General features: G+C 45.9%; 1 protein-coding gene across 2 annotated transcripts in view; it reads left to right on the top strand.

Moving 5' to 3' along the window:
- Positions 1–399: 399 nt before the first annotated feature.
- ATP6V1A (ATPase H+ transporting V1 subunit A) overlaps positions 400–19,762 on the top strand; it is a 31,193-nt gene continuing 11,830 nt past the window's right edge. The window contains exons 1-10 of one of the 2 annotated variants that reach the window (XM_056848287.1): positions 400–419; positions 11,172–11,266; positions 11,480–11,608; positions 12,200–12,414; positions 14,116–14,253; positions 14,935–15,086; positions 15,644–15,806; positions 17,603–17,711; positions 19,122–19,244; positions 19,369–19,483. In XM_056848287.1, coding sequence (XP_056704265.1) covers positions 11,185–11,266; positions 11,480–11,608; positions 12,200–12,414; positions 14,116–14,253; positions 14,935–15,086; positions 15,644–15,806; positions 17,603–17,711; positions 19,122–19,244; positions 19,369–19,483 — 1,226 coding nt within the window. In that variant the 5' untranslated portion in view covers positions 400–419; positions 11,172–11,184. The remainder of the gene's footprint in view (positions 420–11,171; positions 11,267–11,479; positions 11,609–12,199; positions 12,415–14,115; positions 14,254–14,934; positions 15,087–15,643; positions 15,807–17,602; positions 17,712–19,121; positions 19,245–19,368; positions 19,484–19,762) is intronic. The other variant, XM_056848288.1, reaches the window with a different exon arrangement.

Here is a 19,762-nt window from a genome sequence, read left to right as displayed (position 1 = left end):
GGGTTTTTTCAGGAGTCTAATGTATAATGAGACGTTCTGAAACGCGCGCGCACACACGTATAAAGGGGTGTACGTGGATACCTCAACGATGTATAGCGATTGAATAACTTCACAGAAGAACTTGAGATATCTACAAAATGGTGCCGCCTCAGTCGCGACGGTTCCTTACAATTTTTTTTTAAAAAAAAAGCTCTGTGGAAATGCCTGGGGGGGGGGGAAAGCAACCGGATGCGAGGGTCTGTCACTTCCGGTGGCGCGTGCGCGCTTATTCCATGGGGGGGTTGCCGTCTGCGCGCGCGCACTTGTTCCGCAGGGAGACCCTGCAGTCTGCGCGCATGCTCAGTCGCCGGCCGTGTTGGGGCGATCAGCTGAGCTCGCCGGCCGTCTTGCGGAGGGGTCTCTTCGGTTTCCCGGTCCAGGTGAGGGGCTGGGGCCGGGGGAGGGGGTGAGTGAGGGGGCTCCCCTTTATGGAGGGGGGAGGAGGAGGAGGAGGAAAAGATGAGGTTGACCTCTAGGGGGGGTCTCCAAGACCCTTCCCTGGCTTCCTCCTTCCGTGCAGGCCCCTGTTAGTACCTCTCCGTCTCGTCTCTGCAGAGGTCGCTCAGGATCACCCCCCCCACACACACACACACACCCCATTAGCCCACTAAATGAAAGGCAGCCCCTCCCCAAAGGAGGGGCGATTGCAGCGCTGGCGTCTGACTCTGCAGCATTTCCCCCCTCCCTCCACCCCTTTATTTTTATATTTTTACTTGCAAGGAGCTCGGGTTGTTTGCGTAGCTTCCTTCTCCTCTTGGCATTTTCCGACTCGCAGTCGCCGTTGAGGCAGCAAGGTAGACTTCCCTTGACAATGGAAGATCCACTGATTTTGCAATTTGTAATAATCGCTTTTCCTTTCTGTAAATGTATTGAAATGTATTAGGACAGCAAGGGGATAGCTTGTTGCTGGGCAGGGTATCTCTGTGGGTCTGTGTGCTAGTCATGGGGGCAAGAGTCACGGAGGGTTACAGTGAACCCTAACAAGAACTGGGTGAAACTGTTACTATACTGCCGCCTCTCTGTCTGTATTACAATCAGATACGCCCTGAATGTTGATGGCTGTCATATCTTGAATTTGGATAAATATCCCTTCCTCAGTATGATCGGGACTCAGAGATTTCTTCCCTTTAGGGCCTCTGGGTCGCAGCTACCAGAATAAACTGTTTTCTTGAAATAACGGTTCGGGTCTCTATTTCCCCCACAAACCCCTGTTTACCGCTACACCGTTAAGGTAGGGGTCAGGCTGAAAGCATCATCTCAAGGTCACCCTGTGAGTTTTTTGTTTTTTTATTTTTAAGGAGTGAGGGGGATTTGAACCGGGAGGGCGAATCGCGAACCCCTTCATAGGGACCAGTGCCGGATTGACGTATAAGCTAAACAAGCTATAGTTTAGGGCCCCAATCTCTTGGGGGCCCCAAAAAAATTTAAAGGAAAAAAAACACTAGATGTACATTTCCAAAATATAAGATAAAAAACAAATAAAATAAAACCTACATGCAGCAAATGGCTTTAGATACCTATTAGGTCCTTAAATTACCATACAGCATCTATTCAACACAAAAAACTGCGACAATTTGTTGTTGACAAAGGACAGCTGGACATATAAAGGGCCCCATTGCCTTCAATAGATTAGGGCCTCATCAAACCTAAATCCGGCCCTGGTATGGACTCTGCTATGGAACAGCTGATTGCAGCTGAAGAGAATGGGGAAGGAAATGATGAAGCCCCGAGAAGTGCTTGTAGGTTTTTTTTTTTGCTTTCTCACCAGTAGTGTGTTAGTGGCTTAGCTAATGGAATGAGTAGAGAATTAGCCTGTACAGAGGCAGGTTGCCTTCTTTCACTTCTTGCTCAGAGCCAGCGTGGTTAAGTGGTTAAGGGCGGTGGTTTGGAGCAGTGGACTCTTAATCTGGAGAACCAGGTTTGATTCCCCGCTCCTCCATGTGAGCAGCAGAGGCTCATCTGGTGAACCAGGTTGGTTTCTCCACTCCCAACACATGAAGCCAGCTGGGTGACTTTGGGCTACTCACAGCTCTCTTGGAGCTCTCTCAGCCCCACCTACCTCACAGGGTGTCTGTTGTGGGGAAGGGAAGGTGATTGTAAGCCGGTTTGATTCTCACTTAAGTGGTAGAGAAAGTCAGCGTATAAAAGAACAACTCTTCTTCTTCACTTCTAAGCCCATTGTGGTCAGAAGGAATTGCTTTCGGCTTCTACATAGATCACGATGGGTAGCTGTGTAAGTCTGTCAGTAGCAGTAGAGTCCAGTAGCAAATTTCTGACAGGGTATGAGCTTTCGTGACACAGCTCACATCTTCAGAAAGCTCATACCCTGCCAGAAATTTTGTTAGCCTTTAAGGTGCTACTGGACTCTTGCTCTTTTCTACAGCTTCTACATAGAATCACTTCTCTTGGGATTGTTGTAGAGTACTGGCGGGGGGCTAGTAGAACTAGAGACTGGGTGCTCCCTAGGGCTGGCTAGGTGCAGGGGTTGCTTAGCTGTATTTGGAGTCAAGAACTTTGCATGTCCTATCAGACTGGTTACTGATTTATTTTATGGCTTTACTTCCTTATAATAATAATAAAAGTTTAATACAGTCCAAGACCAGCAAATAAAAGATATACCTAAATATACATATACATACATAAAAAGGATAGCAAGTATGTACCCCAATAAATACTTGTCACTCATAAAAAGCCGTCGAGAGCATGATTTTAAAATATGATGCATAATTGGAATCAGAATAAATATAAGTCTAAAATTGCTCAACCATTGAGTTCAACCCATGCACGCCTAGTCCTCATAGCTTGCCATCCAAATTTGGCCACTTTAAAAGTTAGCTCCATGTCCTTATCTGAGAGCCGGATTGCTCTAGATCTCCCTGGGAAACCAGCTATTACAGAGGAAATGGCTTCTTGTATCTTACTATAAATTTTACAGTCAAACATGACATGTTCGAGGGTCTCTATACTCCCATCAGAACAGGGGCATAAACGTACTTCCTTATAAGAGTTTGGGGGTGCTACTCAGTAGACACCTCTAGCAGATGAGCTGCAAGAAGGTATTCCCCTCTGCACCCAGCGTTGCCTTTTAAACTTCAGGTGTGTTTTAATGGAGGTGAAACTCAGTCCAAGTCTGTTGAACAGTTTATGGCTAGCCATGGCTAGTTCTTAATCACTTCCAAATTCTCATACCCTCCCAGAAATTTTGTTAGTCTTTAAGGTGCTACTGGACTTTTGCTCTTTTCTACTTCCAAGTTCTGTGAAGGGTATAAGAAAACCCTGACTCCATAGTCCTGAAACTTGTTACTGTGAAAGTCTGAGTCATGTGCTTTGTGTAGATGAGGAAATAATGGGTTTGCCTGGGCTAATCTGGGTAATAGACCTTTTCCAGGAACATGTGCGGCCACATGATTTGTGTAATCTGCTGCATGAAGTACACAAGTGCAAACTGGACAGTGTTTAGGAGTTGTAGTTTCTTAAACAAAAAAGGCAGAAAACTTAGCAATAAAGGAAAGGCTGATGCCATTGATCTGTGCATCGTTCAGGTGGAAGCCTTTGAAACTTGATTTTGAGGCTTGTAAATGATTCCACAATGGTATTAATCCTGCAGTCTCAGCCTAGGTCAACTCTGTCCGGGAGTGATCCTAACTAGCCCATGTATATCCTTCAGAGGCAGAATCTGAAGGAAAGTTTCTTGCCTCTAAAAGAGGAAAAAGCTTGGGGAAAGGCTTACCACTTACCCTCATGGATGGAAGGCAGCCATTGCGTTGCAAGAATAAGTCATACAGGTGACAAGAAGTGGAACTTGGGTGAAGCACATTTTTCAGATGCTTAGCGGTTTCCGTGCTAATGAAGCTTAAATTAAGCATGTTATGGTTGTCTATGAATCCAGGGAGGACAGAATTTCTAATTACCTACACATCTACTGGACTCAGATGACTAAGGAACTTAAACTAGTCTAGAGCATTCAAAGAGTTTTGAAGAATAAATATCCAGTTCATTATCTGAGGGTAGATGGGGTGAGAAAAGGAGAGAGCTGGGGGTTGCTGCCTGTGTAACAGGAACTATGTGCCAAACATCTGTCTGCCTATGCTTGGCCAGTTTTGGAGTCTCCCAGATGGACTGTGGTTCCTGCCTTGGGTTCTCTGGGTTTCAAACGTCAACATCAGTCTTATCCAAATAAGCACTTCTTGAAGCTGCTTTAACTTGCCTTGGGCAAGTCTCTGGAGAGATGCCATATACATTTTATTAAAAATAATAATCTGAAGTTCTCTTTTTAAAATTAGTATCAACCTTGGTTACTGACAATCACAAAGACATTTGTGGCAGCTGTGTAGATGGCCAAAATGAAGTTGTCAATAACAGACTGGTATAAAAAAATCTGGGCTGCCAATTTTATGGCCAAATTGGCCCATAATTAATAGAGAAACCTCAGTTGAATAGATTTATTGGGTTCTGTTTATATAATACTGGAATACAAGGTAGTATAATTCTGCAGAACTTTATATGTTATTTTTGTTGCTATAATAAGTTGTGAAGAAAGGAAAGATAATCAGCGCTAAATGCCACCTTTAGAGCACTGTATTTAGGAAAATTGGTAACAAAAATATAAGTTCCCTTTTTTAAATTGGTACCATTTATTATCTATATGGAACAGGCCAGGAAACAACTGTTACTCATTATTAACTATACCCTGGCTATTAGTCAAAATGAATACTAGTCATGATGCATAACTATTCTCTCTAGGATCAGAGGAGCATGTCTGTTAGGTGCTGTGGAAAACAGGCAGGATGGTGCTGCTGCAGTCGTCTTGTTTGTGCACTTCGTAGAGGCACCTGGTTGGCCGCTGTGTGAACAGACTGCTGGACTTGATTGGGCCTTGGTCTGATCCAGCCTGGCTTTTCTTATGTTCTTATAAATATGAATACAAATCTCCAAAAGCTAAACTAAATTTAATTTTTACCATAATTAGCAAAAATCAGTGTAAATTTCCACTAAAATCCTAGCCTAAACAGGTCTTCTTTTATGATGGTACTCACTGGTACTGAATACTAGCACCTTTGGGGGGGATTAATGGAAATTGGTGCAGCCTTATCTATGAGTACTGGCACTTTTTTAAATAGATAAAGTACTGAGCCCGCGGGACTAATCTTGTTAGTACCGGGAGCAGATAACGATTTATGGGCAGACAAATCTACAGACAATTTGGGAGATCTGTGAATAAGATCTCCCACAGTTTTTAAAATGCTAAGCACATCTATGGGGAAGAGGCAGCCAGATTAAGAACGTGGTTTTTTAAATTTTAAAATTCATTTGATCAACGCATGCTTGATTAAATAGAAATGAAGCTGCAAAAGCGTTAGCAGCTGTTGTAAATCAGACAGTACAAACAGCAGGTTTGGGTCTAAAATCTGCAGTCAATGCAACCCCTGCTTGGGGTGATACCTGAAATTAATCTCTTACTCAGAAAATAGTCTCATATAGAGCCCCATGGCACAGAGTGGTAAGCTACAGTACTGCAGTCCAACTCTGCTCACGAGCTGAGTTCGATCCCAACGGAAGTCGGTTTCAGGTAGCTGGCTCAAGGTTGACTCAGCCTTCCATCCTTCCGAGGTTGGTAAAATGAGGACCCAGCTTGCTGGGGGTAAAGAGAAGTTGACGGGGGAAGGCACTGGCAAACCACTCCGTAAATAAAGTCTGCCTAGAAAACGTCGGGATGTGACGTCACCCCATGGGTCAGGAATGACCCGGTGCTTGCACAGGGGACCTTTACCTTACTTAAAGGTAGTGTGCCAAATTTTTCTTTGTATGGGTGTTTCAAAATTGCTTTCCAAAAGAACAGGCAATACTGTACAATGTTATGATTGATATTTTAAATGCTCCTGGTTCCACAGCTTATATTGTAATTCCATGTATACAAGTGGCTGCTTCAGCATCTCCGTATTTCCCTGTTTTCTTAATTCGTTTCTACACGGAGCAGCTTCAGGAGAGGAACAACCAAAATAGATATTTTCCTTGAACTCCTGGATTAAGTTTAACTTGGCTTGGAAAAATATATCTTCTCCTTGAGGCAAAGGACAGCTCTTGTGGTATGGCACAATGGAACAATCACATAATAACTTGCGCACATGATTCTCTGCCATGTTTCACCATTTATCATTCTAACTGGAACGTCTCCCTTTAGGTTGGGGAAAGCATGAGTCAGGGTAGAAAGATTAGTTGTGTTCTCGTGCGAGACAACTGGTTCTTCCTAATGCTGTGTCCCACAAATCTTTTTAGAGGTGATTCAAAACATTTTGGTCTAGTTTCAGCAAGCATGGTCAGTCACTCAAGTAGTGTGTGGTAGTGGGCATAAAGATAATTTTACAGGCGGAATTCTTTATATTCTAGATGTAGTTTTCTGATCTGCAACAGGAAAACTGTAAACCGCTTTACTGATACATCAGAATTAAATGGAAGCAATTATTGACCTTTGAAATGTGGTGTTGATGGACCAACGGTCTGATTCAATATAAGGCAGCTTCATGCGTGTTCATGTCTGTGCCTTAGGAACACTTGACGAAATGGAAGTCGCGATACAAGCTGTTAGTTTAGAGTTCACCCCAGAGGAGGTGCAAATTTCACTTTACGCAACTGTACAGCTGCAGCCATTGGGCGTAAGATAAAATAATTTTAACATTATAGGTACAGCAGCAGTTAACTTTAAATTCTTAAAATGCTTGAAACACTTTAAAATTAAAATAACAATTACCAATCAATGAGTTTCTTTACAGGCATAACAATAATTAGAACAATAAGATTACTAGTTAACAATATTTCAGCTTTGTCGTGCCTTTAAGGAAAGTATTATTACCAGATATTTCTAAAATAACTAATCTGAAGCTATTTTATTTTGGTCACATTATGAGACAACAAGAGTCACTGGAAAAGACAGCCATGCTAGGAAAAGTTGAGGGCAGCAGGAAAAGAGGAAGACCCAACAAGACTCAATAAAGGAAGCCACAGCCCTCAATTTGCAAGACCTGAGCAAGGCTGACAAAGATAGGACATTTTGGAGGACTTTGATTCATAGGGTCGCCATGAGTCGGAAGCGACTTGACGGCACTTAACACACACACATTTCATGACACATTTGGTTATTTCTGGGTCGGCGTCACCCAAAAGAAATGGGACCACCCAAGAGTCAGCAGGAAGATGGTGTCTTGATAAAACGGGCGCAATCCTGGTGGCCCTGGGTGAGGCAGGAGATTTAGGGATGCCACCAGTTCACGGCAACCTGTTTGTACCTTATAATCAACAAGGGAAGAATATGGTTTAAGACATGTGGTAGATTGGAGCTGCCTTCTTTTCTGGAGCTGGGAGGCACACAGTGAAAGACTGTGGCCATTGTCCGATTGAGATGTGAAGCAAGAAGGGGTGGAAAACTAGGTCATTTTTGTGATTTGGCAATAATGCTGCTTTTTTTTTTTTTTTGATTTGGCAATAATGCTTTTTTTTTTTTTTTAAACAGTGATCCTCCTTTAGGCTAGTTTTCAGATTTTTGTCAGTACAGTAATGTTAAGAGTGGTCCTAGAAATTGTTTTGTTTTACTGCCCAGTGGCCTGGATCCAACAGAGTTTTTCTGGGGCAGATATCTGCCTGCAGAGCATGAGTTCCTCACCTCTGCCTTCTCACTACGGCCCGAGACGCCCCTGGAGTACTGTTCCTGAGGGTGTCCTGTGCCCCAGGAGCAGCTTTTGGGAGGCATTTTGCACTGTGAGAAGTGGCGAAATTGGTGGTGCCCCACGGGCAGAAATTGTTCCACCCACGGGAACATTAGGAAGAATTTTCTAACAGTTAGAGCGGTTCCTCAGTGGAAGAGGCTTCCTCAGGAGGTGGTGAGCTCTCCTTCCCTGGAGATTTTAAAGAAGAGGTTAGATGGCTATCTGTCAGCAATGCTGATTCTATGACCTTTAGCAGATGATGAGAGGGAGGGCATTTTGGCCATCTTCTGGGCATGGAGTAGGGGTCACTGGGGGTGTGGGTGGGGAGGTAGTTGTGAATTCCCTGCATTGTGCAGGGGGCTGGACTAGATGACCTTGGGATCCCTTCCAGCTCTATGATTCTAACATTCAGTTGGATCCAAGCCAGTTACTTCCTCGTCCTGGTGAGTAGCCAAGTTTCATGTATTCCAGCAGAGAGGGCTTTATAGTTGTGAAGGGAGTTACACACAGATCAAGCAAAAGAAGGCCAAAGTAGCTCAGTGGCAGAATGTATGCTTTGTATGCAAGAGGATGTGGGTTCAGTCCCTTGTCTCTCCAGTTTAAAGGGTCTTGGATAGCTGCTTGGGGTTGGGAAAGGCCACTGAGACCATGAAAAGCCAGTGCTGGTCAGAGGGGACGGTGCCAGGCCTGGTGGGCCTCCTTTGAAGAAGAAGAGTTGCTTTTTATATGCCACTTTCTCTACCACTGAAGGAAGACTCAAACCTGTTTACAATCACCTTCCCCTCCCCACAACAGACACCCTGTGAGGAAGGTGGGGCTGAGAGAGCTGTGACTAGCCAAGGTCACCCAGCTGGCTTCACGTGGCGGAGTGGGGAATCAAACCCGGTTCTCCAGATCAAACTCCACCGCTCCAAACCACTTCTCTTAACTACTACACCACGCTGGCTGTCTTTGGTGTAAGGCAGGCTTGGGCGTTCTTGCATGGCATATCTCACAGCACAAGAACACATTTTTCTGTGTGGAGTGAAATTGTGGGCAAATGCCTGGATTAGAATTTCAGGGCTCTGCTGGGAGCCACATCTGGGCCTCCTGTTGGTTAACCCAACACTGTATCTTACTGGCTTTTTGTGCAAAAGCCAGTGTTAAAAGTCAGTAATTGCTGCTGTTAAAGCCAGTTTTTCTCGGGGTGCAAGGATTCCTTCCCATGGCCCATTTCCCCACCTTTCCCATAAGAACATAAGAAAGGCCATGCTGGATCAGACCAAGGCCCATCAAGTCCAGCAGTCTGTTCACCCAGTGGCCAACCAGGTGCCTCTAGGAAGCCCACAAGCAAGATGACTGCAGCAGCATTATCCTGCCGGTGTTCCACAGCACCTAATAGAATAGGCATGCTCCTCTGATCCTGGAGAGAATAGGTATGCATCATGACTACTCTCCATTTTTACTAGTAGCCATGAATACCCCTCTCCTCCACGAACATGTCCACTCCCCTCTTAAAGCCTTCTAAGTTGGCAGCTATCGCCGCATCCTGGGGCTGGGAATTCTACAATTTATGCGTTAAATAAATGCATTCTCATCCCGCAGCAGCTCAAAATGACCTCTGAATTCCTGTTCCTGGGGGTCCCCAGTCCCCCAGGAACAACTTTTGGGGCGGGGGTGGATATTTCAGGCTTTGATAACTCTCAGAAAGTTAAGCACCGCTGGTGGAAATCACTGCGCCTGTAGAAATGCTCCCCTGGCTCCAAGCCGGTGTTTAGAACCAGGTGAGAGCAGATTGCACGTGGGTGCAGCTGCCTTTGCAAGCGCCTGCAAAGAACGCAGGCTCTAAGTGCAGATTTGATCTGCCGGTCCCTTTTTCTGTGGCTGCTGTCTGTGGCGACCGATGCTCTTTCCAAGGTGCTTCTGATGGGGGCTGTTCGAGCCACCCTTGACTGTCATTCAGTTCAGCGGAGCGTGTCGACATTCCTAAGGGGAAGGCGGGCAGGCTGGGGGTTTGCTTGGGCCTTGAGTGGCTGGTTTGCTTTTGCGGCAGTGCTGTCGGGGAGAGATTGATGAGTCATGAGATCAGGTGACGCTCCGCTCTCTGGGAGTCCGGAATTCCTTCCTCTTTTGCACTGGAGGGTGTGCGAAGGTTTTCGGCGCTGTTTAATATAGTGTTTTGGATATATACATATTTGTGTCTCTTCTCCTAACAAGGTAAGAAAACATGTTTGACATTTCACCAGAATACTGCTTCGAGGATGGTGGTTTCCCAAAAGGCGGCTTGACTGAGAGGCATTTAAGCTCTTTATTCAGAAATCAGATTTTTTTTGGGGGGGGGGGGTACCAGTATAACATTTTTCCACTTTTTGAAATGGCAGATGAAAAGCTGTTGGCCTTCCCGGTCTCTCGCCTGCAATAGAGGCAAGGTTTTTGCTTTCAGGCCGAGGAGAGGAAAATCCGGCAAAAAAAAGGACATAATTTGGCATGCTAGGCGCTGACCTGTAAAATGGATAGTTACAATGCCTGAAACTGCATGGGGGCGACAGACGCAGCCATGGTAGAGTTGAGCATCAGAATTACACGTCGACAAATCTCGAAAGCAGAAGTCAGTGTTCTCATTCTCACATCTGCTGTGCCTGGATTAGAAATGTCTGCAGATGGATGGGACGTGCTTTCTATAAGTGCATTTCACTTTCATTATCGCAGGCTGGTTTAAGTGATAGCTTGTCGCGGCAAGGAATAACAAGCTGGAAAGGTCAGAAATTGAATCCGTTGCTTTGGGGACATCTCCTTGTGTGTTTGTGCGATGCCTCTCCCGTCTTCCCCTCTGAAGTTTTACAGCTGACCCCTCAATTGCACCATTTACATCTTTAACCAGCATATATGAGCGTTAATTCTGATTTTTTAGAAATGTAAATTCTGAACTGAGTCTGGTTTTTGTGCAGTGCTTTAGAGTGTTCAAAGTGGATCACGTGGACTTGGTTGGCTCCTAGCTACTCAGTGGAAAGAACGCCCATCTTTGCCATGTTCCTTGCTGTTCCTGTAGCCCAGTGGTTCCCAAAGTGGGCAGTACCACCCCCTGGGGGGCGGTGGGATTACCTAGGGGGGCACTAGAGGCAATGGGGGTGCAAGTAGTTAGCCTTGCCTAGGGCGCAAAAAAGCCTGACACCGGCCCTGGCTACATTGTGACCTCTTTCTTCCATTCCCATTGAACGACACATACACACACGCACAGCACACTCTTCCAAAAAGGAGTCCTGTTATATATATATATATATAATATATATATATATATATATATATATATATATATATATCTGCTAGCAAATTACAGATGTGATCATTGTCAGTGCATTACTGTGACTTGAAGTCACTGACAAGCTGCTAATGCAGGATTCAGCCTTAAAAAAAAAAAACTAATCTTTTATTTCTCTTCCGCCCTTCCTCTAGAAGAGCAGTTAAGATGGATTTCTCCAAGCTTCCAAAAATTCGTGATGAAGACCGAGAGAGCGTATTCGGCCGCGTCCATGGAGTCTCCGGACCTGGTAAATGCGTCTTTGTTCAGCCTTTCTCATACAAAGTTGATTTTGCGCCTACACAGTGGACTTGTTTGTCTCACTTCATATAAGATTTCTGGCTTCGTAGAGCAAACCTTCGAGACTAGATTGGCAGAAGTCACGAATGCAAAGCTGCCGGATTGTCTCTTCCCGCCACCGCATGGGAAATGACGACTTGTCTCCGTTTTTTGTTCTTCCCAGTGGTCACTGCCTGCAACATGTCGGGTGCCGCTATGTACGAGCTGGTTCGCGTTGGCCACAGTGAACTCGTGGGAGAGATTATCCGGCTGGAGGGGGACATGGCGACGATCCAGGTGTACGAAGAAACCTGTATCCTTTCTTTTGTGCCGTATGTGCCTCAGCGGGCACTTTGAACACAGGACTCCCAAGGGTAGGAGGGTGATTGGTGGGGAACAAACTGTGGTTTGAAAAGGTTCTGATCCAGGTCATTGCAGAAGAAGCTGTTTCTGTGGTAACCTCATCTCATTGGTAACATAACCGTATTTTTCAGACAGGAATTTCTTTAGTCATCCGTTTCTTCCTCATAATCCTGCCACGTTCCATAGTTAACAGATGGGCATTTTCAGTTTGAGTAGCCTTCTTCTAAAGAAGGAACTTCCTGCCTGGTACAGGTTGAGTATCCCTTATCTGGACTGCTTGGGACCAGAAGTGGTCCGTATTCTGGATCTTTCCATATATTGGAATATTTTGGAATTTTTGCATGTACATAATAAGATACCTTGGGGATGGGACCCCAATTCATCTGTGTTTTATTGGCCAGTCTGAGTAGACAATATTGACTTTGATGGACCCAGGGTCTGATGCAGTAGAAGGCAGCTTCATGTGTTCGTGTGTTAGTTAAAAGTTTTCTGGCTAATGTGACGCTGCCTTCCCAGGTGTGCTTTTCCTCAACAGATTTAGCTGGCGTTTCCGTAGGAGACCCTGTCCTGCGCACCGGCAAACCCCTGTCGGTAGAGCTTGGGCCCGGCATCATGGGAGCCATTTTTGATGGCATCCAAAGGCCTCTGACAGACATCAGCGCTCAAACCCAAAGTATCTACATTCCTAGAGGAGTGAATGTGACGGCTCTCAGCCGAGACATCAAGTGGGATTTTGCACCCATCAAAAACCTGCGGGTAGGTTATGAAGAAGCAATCAAAATAATTGAGCAGGTGTTTTTTTTGGGTACTGAGTAAACTGGGCACCATGACTGAACTGTGACTTACCTTTCCAAGTTGTTTGTTTAGACTAGAGCACTGCAGAGCTTGACCAATCCCAGACACCAGGTGACCATGGCACCTAGAAATTTCATTGTGGTGTCTACTGTTTTTTGTGGTAGCAATCATTAGAAAATGTGGCCATATATAACCCTGAAGGCTGAAATATGAGCCTGGTTCCTAAGATTCAAAGCAACTTATTAGAGTATCCCAAATATCGCTGGATATCGCTGGATATTCTAGAGCCCACTTTAACGCCCTCCCTTCAGCCTTATTAGACAGCAGATATCCTAAGATACCAGTTGATCAGAAAATATGCCTATGTAGCACAGATGAGATCGAACCAACTGGTCATGTTCTCTTGTACTGCATGTTTTATTGTGATATCCGAAGAGAGCTGATCCAACCACTACTAAGAAAGTTACCTGGTCACACAGAGGAATTTTATGTTAAATATCTCCTTTTAGGTCAAGTACCGAAAGTCACGAAACTTGCTGCAGAATTCTGTTTCATAGCAACAAGGATAAGACATGCTATGGTGAAAGCAACAGAAGGATGAATGCTAATTTTGATTTTGGATAAATCTTAGATTTGAAAACCATAATTTAATGTAACTTAATTATATATCATAGGAGTCCCGTGGCGCAGAGTGGTAAGCTGCAGTACTGCAGTCAAAAGCTCTGCTCATGACCTGAGTTTGATCCCGACAGAAGCCGGTTTCAGGTAGCCGGCTCGAGGTTGACTCAGCCTTCCATCCTTCCGAGGTCTGGAAAATGAGGACCCGGCTTGCTGGGGGTAAAGGGAAGATGACTAGGGAAGGCACTGGCAAACCACCCCATAAGCACAGTCTGCCTAGTAAACGTCGGGATGTGACGTCACCCTATGGATCAGGAATGACCCGGTGCTTGCACAGGGGACCTTTACCTTTTTAAATTATATATTTATTTTTGAATTTATTTATTATATTTGCTTCTGTGATTTTTTTTATGCTGGTCTTTGACCGTAATAAAGTATTTTATTTTATTTTATTTGAGCCTGGTTCCTAAATTTTGGGGCTGGCTCCTCGAGCCCAAGAAAATATGTCAGTGGAATACGGCGTAAGATTTTGTAAGGCTGGCTAGGAAACACCAAACAGGCAGTATCTGCTATTGGTTGTGTTGTGGGGGGCGCCACTGATACAGTGGAAGAGAGTGGTTTTTCTAGCAGAAGACCGGCAAAGTCTTTAATGTCTCTCGTAGGCCCCGCGTGAACTGTCAAGGCAAGACAAGCATTTTATTAGCAGCCTTTTTACAATTTACAGTTAGGAGCCCCGTGGCACAGAGTGGTAAGCTGTAGTACTGCAGTTGAAAGCTCTGCTCACGACTTGAGTTCGATCCTGACAGAAGTCGGTTTCGGGTAGCTGGCTCGAGGTTGACTCAGCTTTCCATCCTTCTGAAGTCGGTAAAATGAGGACCCAGCTTGCTGGGGGTAAAGGGAAGATAACTGGGGAAGGCACTGGCAAACCACCCCACAAACAAAGTCTGCCTAGGAAACATTGGGATGTGACGTCACCCCATGGATCAAGAATGACCCGGTGCTTGCACAGGGGACCTTTACCTTTTTGCCTTTTCACAATTGTAGGTTGGCAGTCACATCACGGGCGGAGATATTTACGGCCTCGTGAATGAAAACTCCCTCATCAAACACAAGATCATGCTGCCTCCGCGGAACAGGGGCACTGTGACGTATATCGCCCCACCCGGGAACTACGATGCTTCAGTGAGTGTTTCTTCAGATTATGTTTGCCGCCCCCACCCTGCGTTGTGACCCGGGTTCTGTCCTGAGACTCAGATCCTACTACTGCTGTTTAACGCAAACGGCTTCCATATGTGGTGCTTGGAAGATACCCGCGGTCTTGAATACATGAAGCTGCCGTATACAGAATCAGACCCTTGGCGGACTCTAATCTGGTGGACCGGGTTGGTTTCCCTGCTCCTCATGAAGCTGCTGGGTGACCTTGGACTGGTCACAGTTCTCTTAGAGCTCTGTCAGCCCCACCTACCTCACAAGGTGGCTGTTGTGGGGAGAGGAAGGGAAGGAGATTGTAAACTGGTTTGAGTCTCCTTAAAAAAGTTTGAGAAAGTCAGCGTATAAAAACCAGCTCTCCTTCTACTTCTTTTACTACTACTACTTCTTCTTCTTCTACTTAGCCTGGGGAAATCCTATGCAAGAGATTCTAAAAGAGGTGTGGGGGGTTCTCCCAAAGAGAAAGATGGCAGCTGTACTTTATTTTTCTTCTACCCTGTCCCTTCTTTCCATCATGTATGACCGCGGGACCCCCTTTCCACATGTCATGGGAGGCCTTCCTTGACCATCCAGAAGCCAGCGGCAGATTTTTGGTGGCTTGTTGCTAGCCGTTTCCAGCCATTTCACCCTTGGCTTTTACCCCTTCTGCCATAGGATGTTGTGCTGGAGCTGGAATTTGAGGGCATGAAGGAGAAGTTCACGATGGTCCAGGTGTGGCCCGTGCGGCAGGTCCGTCCCGTCACGGAGAAGCTGCCCGCCAATCATCCTCTCCTCACTGGCCAGAGAGTCCTAGATGCGCTCTTTCCGTAAGTCCCCATAATGCTGACGAGGTCCAAGTTCCGCCGTGTCAGCGTTGCCGGGTTTTTTTCAGTGCTGATTCTCAACATGCAAGGGCATCCTGGATGGTTTTGAAGGTGGGAGTTCATCCCACTGAAAAGGATTGATTTGCATGAGACTTGCCTCAGCAAGTGGGGTGGAAGGTGCTTACCAGCGTGGTGTAGTGGTTAAGAGCGGTGGTTTGGAGCGGAGGACTCTAATCTGGAGAACCGGGTTTGATTCCCCACTTCCCCCCATGAGCGACGGACTCTAATCTGGTGAACCGGGTTTGATTCCCCACTCCTCCACACAAAGCCAGCTGGGTGACCTTGGGCTAGTCACAGTTCTCTCTGAACTCTCTCAGCCTCACCTACCTCACAAGGTGTCTGCTGTGGGGAGGGGAAGGGAAGGTGATTGTAAACCAGTTTGATTCTCCTTAAAAGATAGAGAAAGTCGGCATATAAAAACCAACTCTTCTGCTTCTACCGGTTGCTCATTGTTTCTTCTTGGTTAAACATGAGCCTGGCCTGTCTTTTTCTTCACCCAGGTGTGTCCAAGGAGGTACGACAGCTATCCCCGGAGCTTTTGGCTGTGGAAAGACTGTGATTTCGCAGTCTCTGTCCAAGTACTCGAACAGCGACGTTATCATCTATGTAGGCTGCGGGGAACGAGGAAACGAAATGTCTGAAGTGCTTAGAGACTTCCCAGAGGTCAGTATCTGGTGTGGAATCCCTTTTGAAGTGAGCGTTGATAGCCATTTAAGACCGTCTCAGTGTGATAAGGTTGATCTATTGGGGGTGGGGTTTCATTCGACTGACTTGGATTTTTAAACTTATGATGGCTGCTTATGAGAAAGATTGGCAGAACTGGGGAACTTTACTTTGACTATGGATTATGGGGGCTGTTTAGTGACGGAAGTGATTTCCATTTGAAATCACCTTGGTATCTGTGTGTTATATTTCTGTTTGTAGGTATTTCTTTTGTCAAAGACACAGAACTATCTCGCAACGCTTTACGATGGTTTTGACAGTATTAGTGGGGGTCTTATGGTTGCCTTTTTTTTGTCCCTTTTTGGGAGTTGGTTTTGCAGCCTAGATGGGAGTTTATGGGGGTTCTTATTATTCTATGATTTTATGATGTTTTGATGTGGCCATTTTAAGTTAAATAAATAAATTTAAAAACAAACTAACAAAAAAAGTCTGGCTCAGCTCCGTCTGTATGTGCTGTTGAATCATGTCGCAACAGCGAAAGCGGTATTAGTTCATTGAGCAGCAGGCTTCGTTTGACTTCATATCAGTGCAGAAGAGCTGAGTGAGGAGCAGGCAGTTGGCCAAGATCACTTGATTTGTTGGTCTGAATATAAGAGCCCTGCTGGATCAGACCCGTGGATCATTTGGTTCCACCATCCTGTCTGAAACCGTGGCCAGCCGGTTACTCTGGAGGGCCAACAGCAGGGCACAAAGGCTGAGGCCGACCCCTGATGTTGCCTCTTGGCAGTGGTGTTCACAGGTATACTGCCTCGGAATGTGTGGGTTCCCCTTAATCACCATGGCTAGTAGCCACTGATAGACCTATCTTTCTTGAATCTGTCTAATCCCTTTTTAAAGCTGGGTACCCAAAGGGTTGGGTGAACTAAAATTAAATTAAACAGTGAAATATATTTATTACAAAGCAAAGGCGTGTATTAAAAACAAGCCCTCATGGCAGCAGATACAGGGTTGATAATGTAAAACCACATGCCGGACACATTTCGGCTCCCAGGCCTTCTTTAGTGGACTAGTAAAACATTCTATGCACATGTATGGGGAAGGGCCGTGGCTCAGTGGTAGAGCATCTGCTTGGCAAGCAGAAGGTCCCAGGTTCAATCCCCCCAGCATTTCCAGTTAAAGGGACTAGGCAAGTAGGTGTTGTGAAAGACCTCTGCCTGAGACCCTGGAGAGCCGCTGCTGGTCTTAGACAATACTGACTTTGATAGATCAAGGGTCTGATTCAGTATAAGGCAGCTTCATGTGTTCATGTAAACAATGTAAACAAATAGAACGATTTTATATCAGCCTGGGTGTGTATTATAAGATGTATTCCGAGTGGACTATGCTAACAGAATGTTGCTTAAATATGTTTTGAATTGTAAAAGTATTACATTCAAAGAGTGCATATCTGTATCAACCAAGAGATTTCATTCCTTGAAAAAGTAAATAAAGGAACCTGAATTCTAGTTGTCGCTACCAGCCATAGTGAATCCATTCATAAATGTGAGGTTATTTCACTGACTTTTGAAATGATCTGCACATCAAAAGGAGTCAATGGGCTTGGCCTCCTATCACAATAGCTACGCTTGGAGCAAGCCTGAAGATGCAATCAGGGTTTTGTAATGACCAATTCAGGACTCGGACAGCAACAAAGTTGCCCTGTCTTCTGCGGACCTTTCCTTCGGGGGCGCGTTTTGGGACCTGCAAGTGGTGTCGGGCCATGCGGGCTCTGAGCCCGTATTCACTTGTCGTTCTAGCTAACTATGGAAGTCGACGGCAAAGTGGAGAGCATCATGAAGAGGACGGCTCTCGTCGCAAACACCTCCAACATGCCTGTCGCTGCCAGGGAAGCCTCTATCTACACTGGTAAGAGATGCGGAGGTGGCAGCTGCTTAGGGTTAGGCTGCCACTCGTGCTTCTGGCCATGGAGGCAGCTGCTGCTCCCTTTTTCCCAATCACAAAGATTGGATCCTTAAGATGTGATCTCACAGCTTAATCAGGGAGCTTTTCTTAGACACGCACACTGTCTGCAGCTGCACTCAGCGCTTATGGCTGGCCATAACATGGAAGAGGGAGTGACTGAAGGTTATCTGAAATGGCGGCACCTTTGTGATAGATAGCTCTTCTCTGTAGGGTCCTCCACTGTGGGAGGGTGTTCTTTGAGAGCCAGCATGGTGTAGTGGTTAAGAGCGGTGGTTAAGAGTGGTGGAGTCTGATCTGGAGAACCGGGTTCGATTCCCCACTCCTCCACATGAGTGGCAGATGCTAATCTGGTGGACTGGATTTGTTTCCCCACTCCTACACAGCTGGGTAACCTTGGGCTAGTCACAGCTCTCTCAGCCTCACCTACCTCACAGGGTGTCTGTTGTGGGGAGGGGAAAGGAAGGCGATTGTAAACCAGTTTGATTCTTCCTTAAGTGGCAGAGAAAGTCATCATATAAAAACCAACTCTTCTTCTTTTCATCCTAATTTCTCTGCCCTTTTCTCTTGGAGAGAGGTCTTCAGGGTCATCCACCTCGGGATGGTGCTCTTTCTTCCTAATTTCTCTGCCTTTTCCTCATGGAGAGAGTTCTTCAAAGTCACATGCTGATGGAATGTAGTAGTTAATAGCACGAACTGGGGAGTTCCCAGTATAGCTCTCGCTTCTGTCGTGAGCTCCCCCAGCCTCGGTCCTGAATCTATAATGGATTGGCCTGCCATGCAGGGGTGTTGTAAGGATGCCATAGAAACCCTTAGTCCTGGACAGTTTTCCTTTGATTTTAAATCTAGCAAGAATGCTTTCTTACTAGAGAGCCAGCATGGTGTAGTGGTGGACTCTAATCTGGAGATCCAGTTTGATTCCCCACTCCTCCACATGAAGCCTGCTGGATGACTTTGGGCTAGTCACAGTTCTCTCCGAACTCTCTCAGCCCCACCTACCTCACAAGGTGTTTGTTGTGGGGAGGGAAAGGGAAAGCGTTTGTAAGCCAGTTTGAGACTCCTTAACGGTAGAGAAAATCAGGGTATAAAAAACCACTATTCTTCTTCTGTCCAGGAATATATTAACATTGCTGTTGGGTATCAGGTATGGCTGTATCTCAAAGGGTAATGCAATGTAAATGATATTAGAGAGGGCAGGGCCTGGTAGCAGCAAGAAGTCGAAATAATGGACAGATTTGTCATGTCAGTTATTTTGCTGTTGCCTTATTCATATAGAGCATAGAAATGCTGCTTGGTGGTTTCTCAGTGCCAAGATTTATGCTCACCTGCCACCCATGATATCTTACTTCTTTTTAGGGATTACCCTGTCTGAGTATTTCCGGGACATGGGTTACCATGTCAGCATGATGGCAGATTCCACATCCCGATGGGCAGAGGCCCTTAGAGAAATTTCGGGGCGCCTTGCTGAAATGCCTGCTGGTGAGTCTCTCCCTCCTGGGGACCCTTTTGTGGGGGGTGGGGGGTTTGCTGGTCCAAAAGCTTTTGAGCCTTGTTGTGTAGCTTTGGAAGCAAACTCAGCTTGCCTGTGTTGGGTGTTGTGCAGACAGTGGTTATCCAGCCTACCTCGGTGCCCGGCTGGCTTCCTTCTACGAGCGGGCTGGCAGAGTGAAGTGTCTGGGGAACCCGGAGAGGGAAGGGAGCGTCAGCATTGTTGGAGCGTGAGTATTGTGGGCCACATTCCCTTTCCTTCTGTGCCGTTAGCTGGTGGTGTTTATCCAAGTGGGAAGCCTTCCTCGGGTAAGCCAGGATACTCCCACTAAGAGCCAGCATGATGTAGTGGTTAAGAGCGGCGACTCTAATCTGGAGAACCGGGTTTGATTCCTCGTTCCTCCACGAGTGGTGGACTCTAATCTGGAGAACCAGGTTTGATTCTTCGTTCCTCCACATGAAGCCTGCTGGGTGACCTTGGGTCAGTCACAGTTCTCTCCGAACTCTCT

The sequence above is a fragment of the Euleptes europaea genome, chromosome 4 (genome assembly GCF_029931775.1).
Source record: "Euleptes europaea isolate rEulEur1 chromosome 4, rEulEur1.hap1, whole genome shotgun sequence".
Lineage (NCBI taxonomy): Eukaryota > Metazoa > Chordata > Lepidosauria > Squamata > Sphaerodactylidae > Euleptes > Euleptes europaea.
This window is presented reverse-complemented; position numbering and strand designations above follow the sequence as displayed.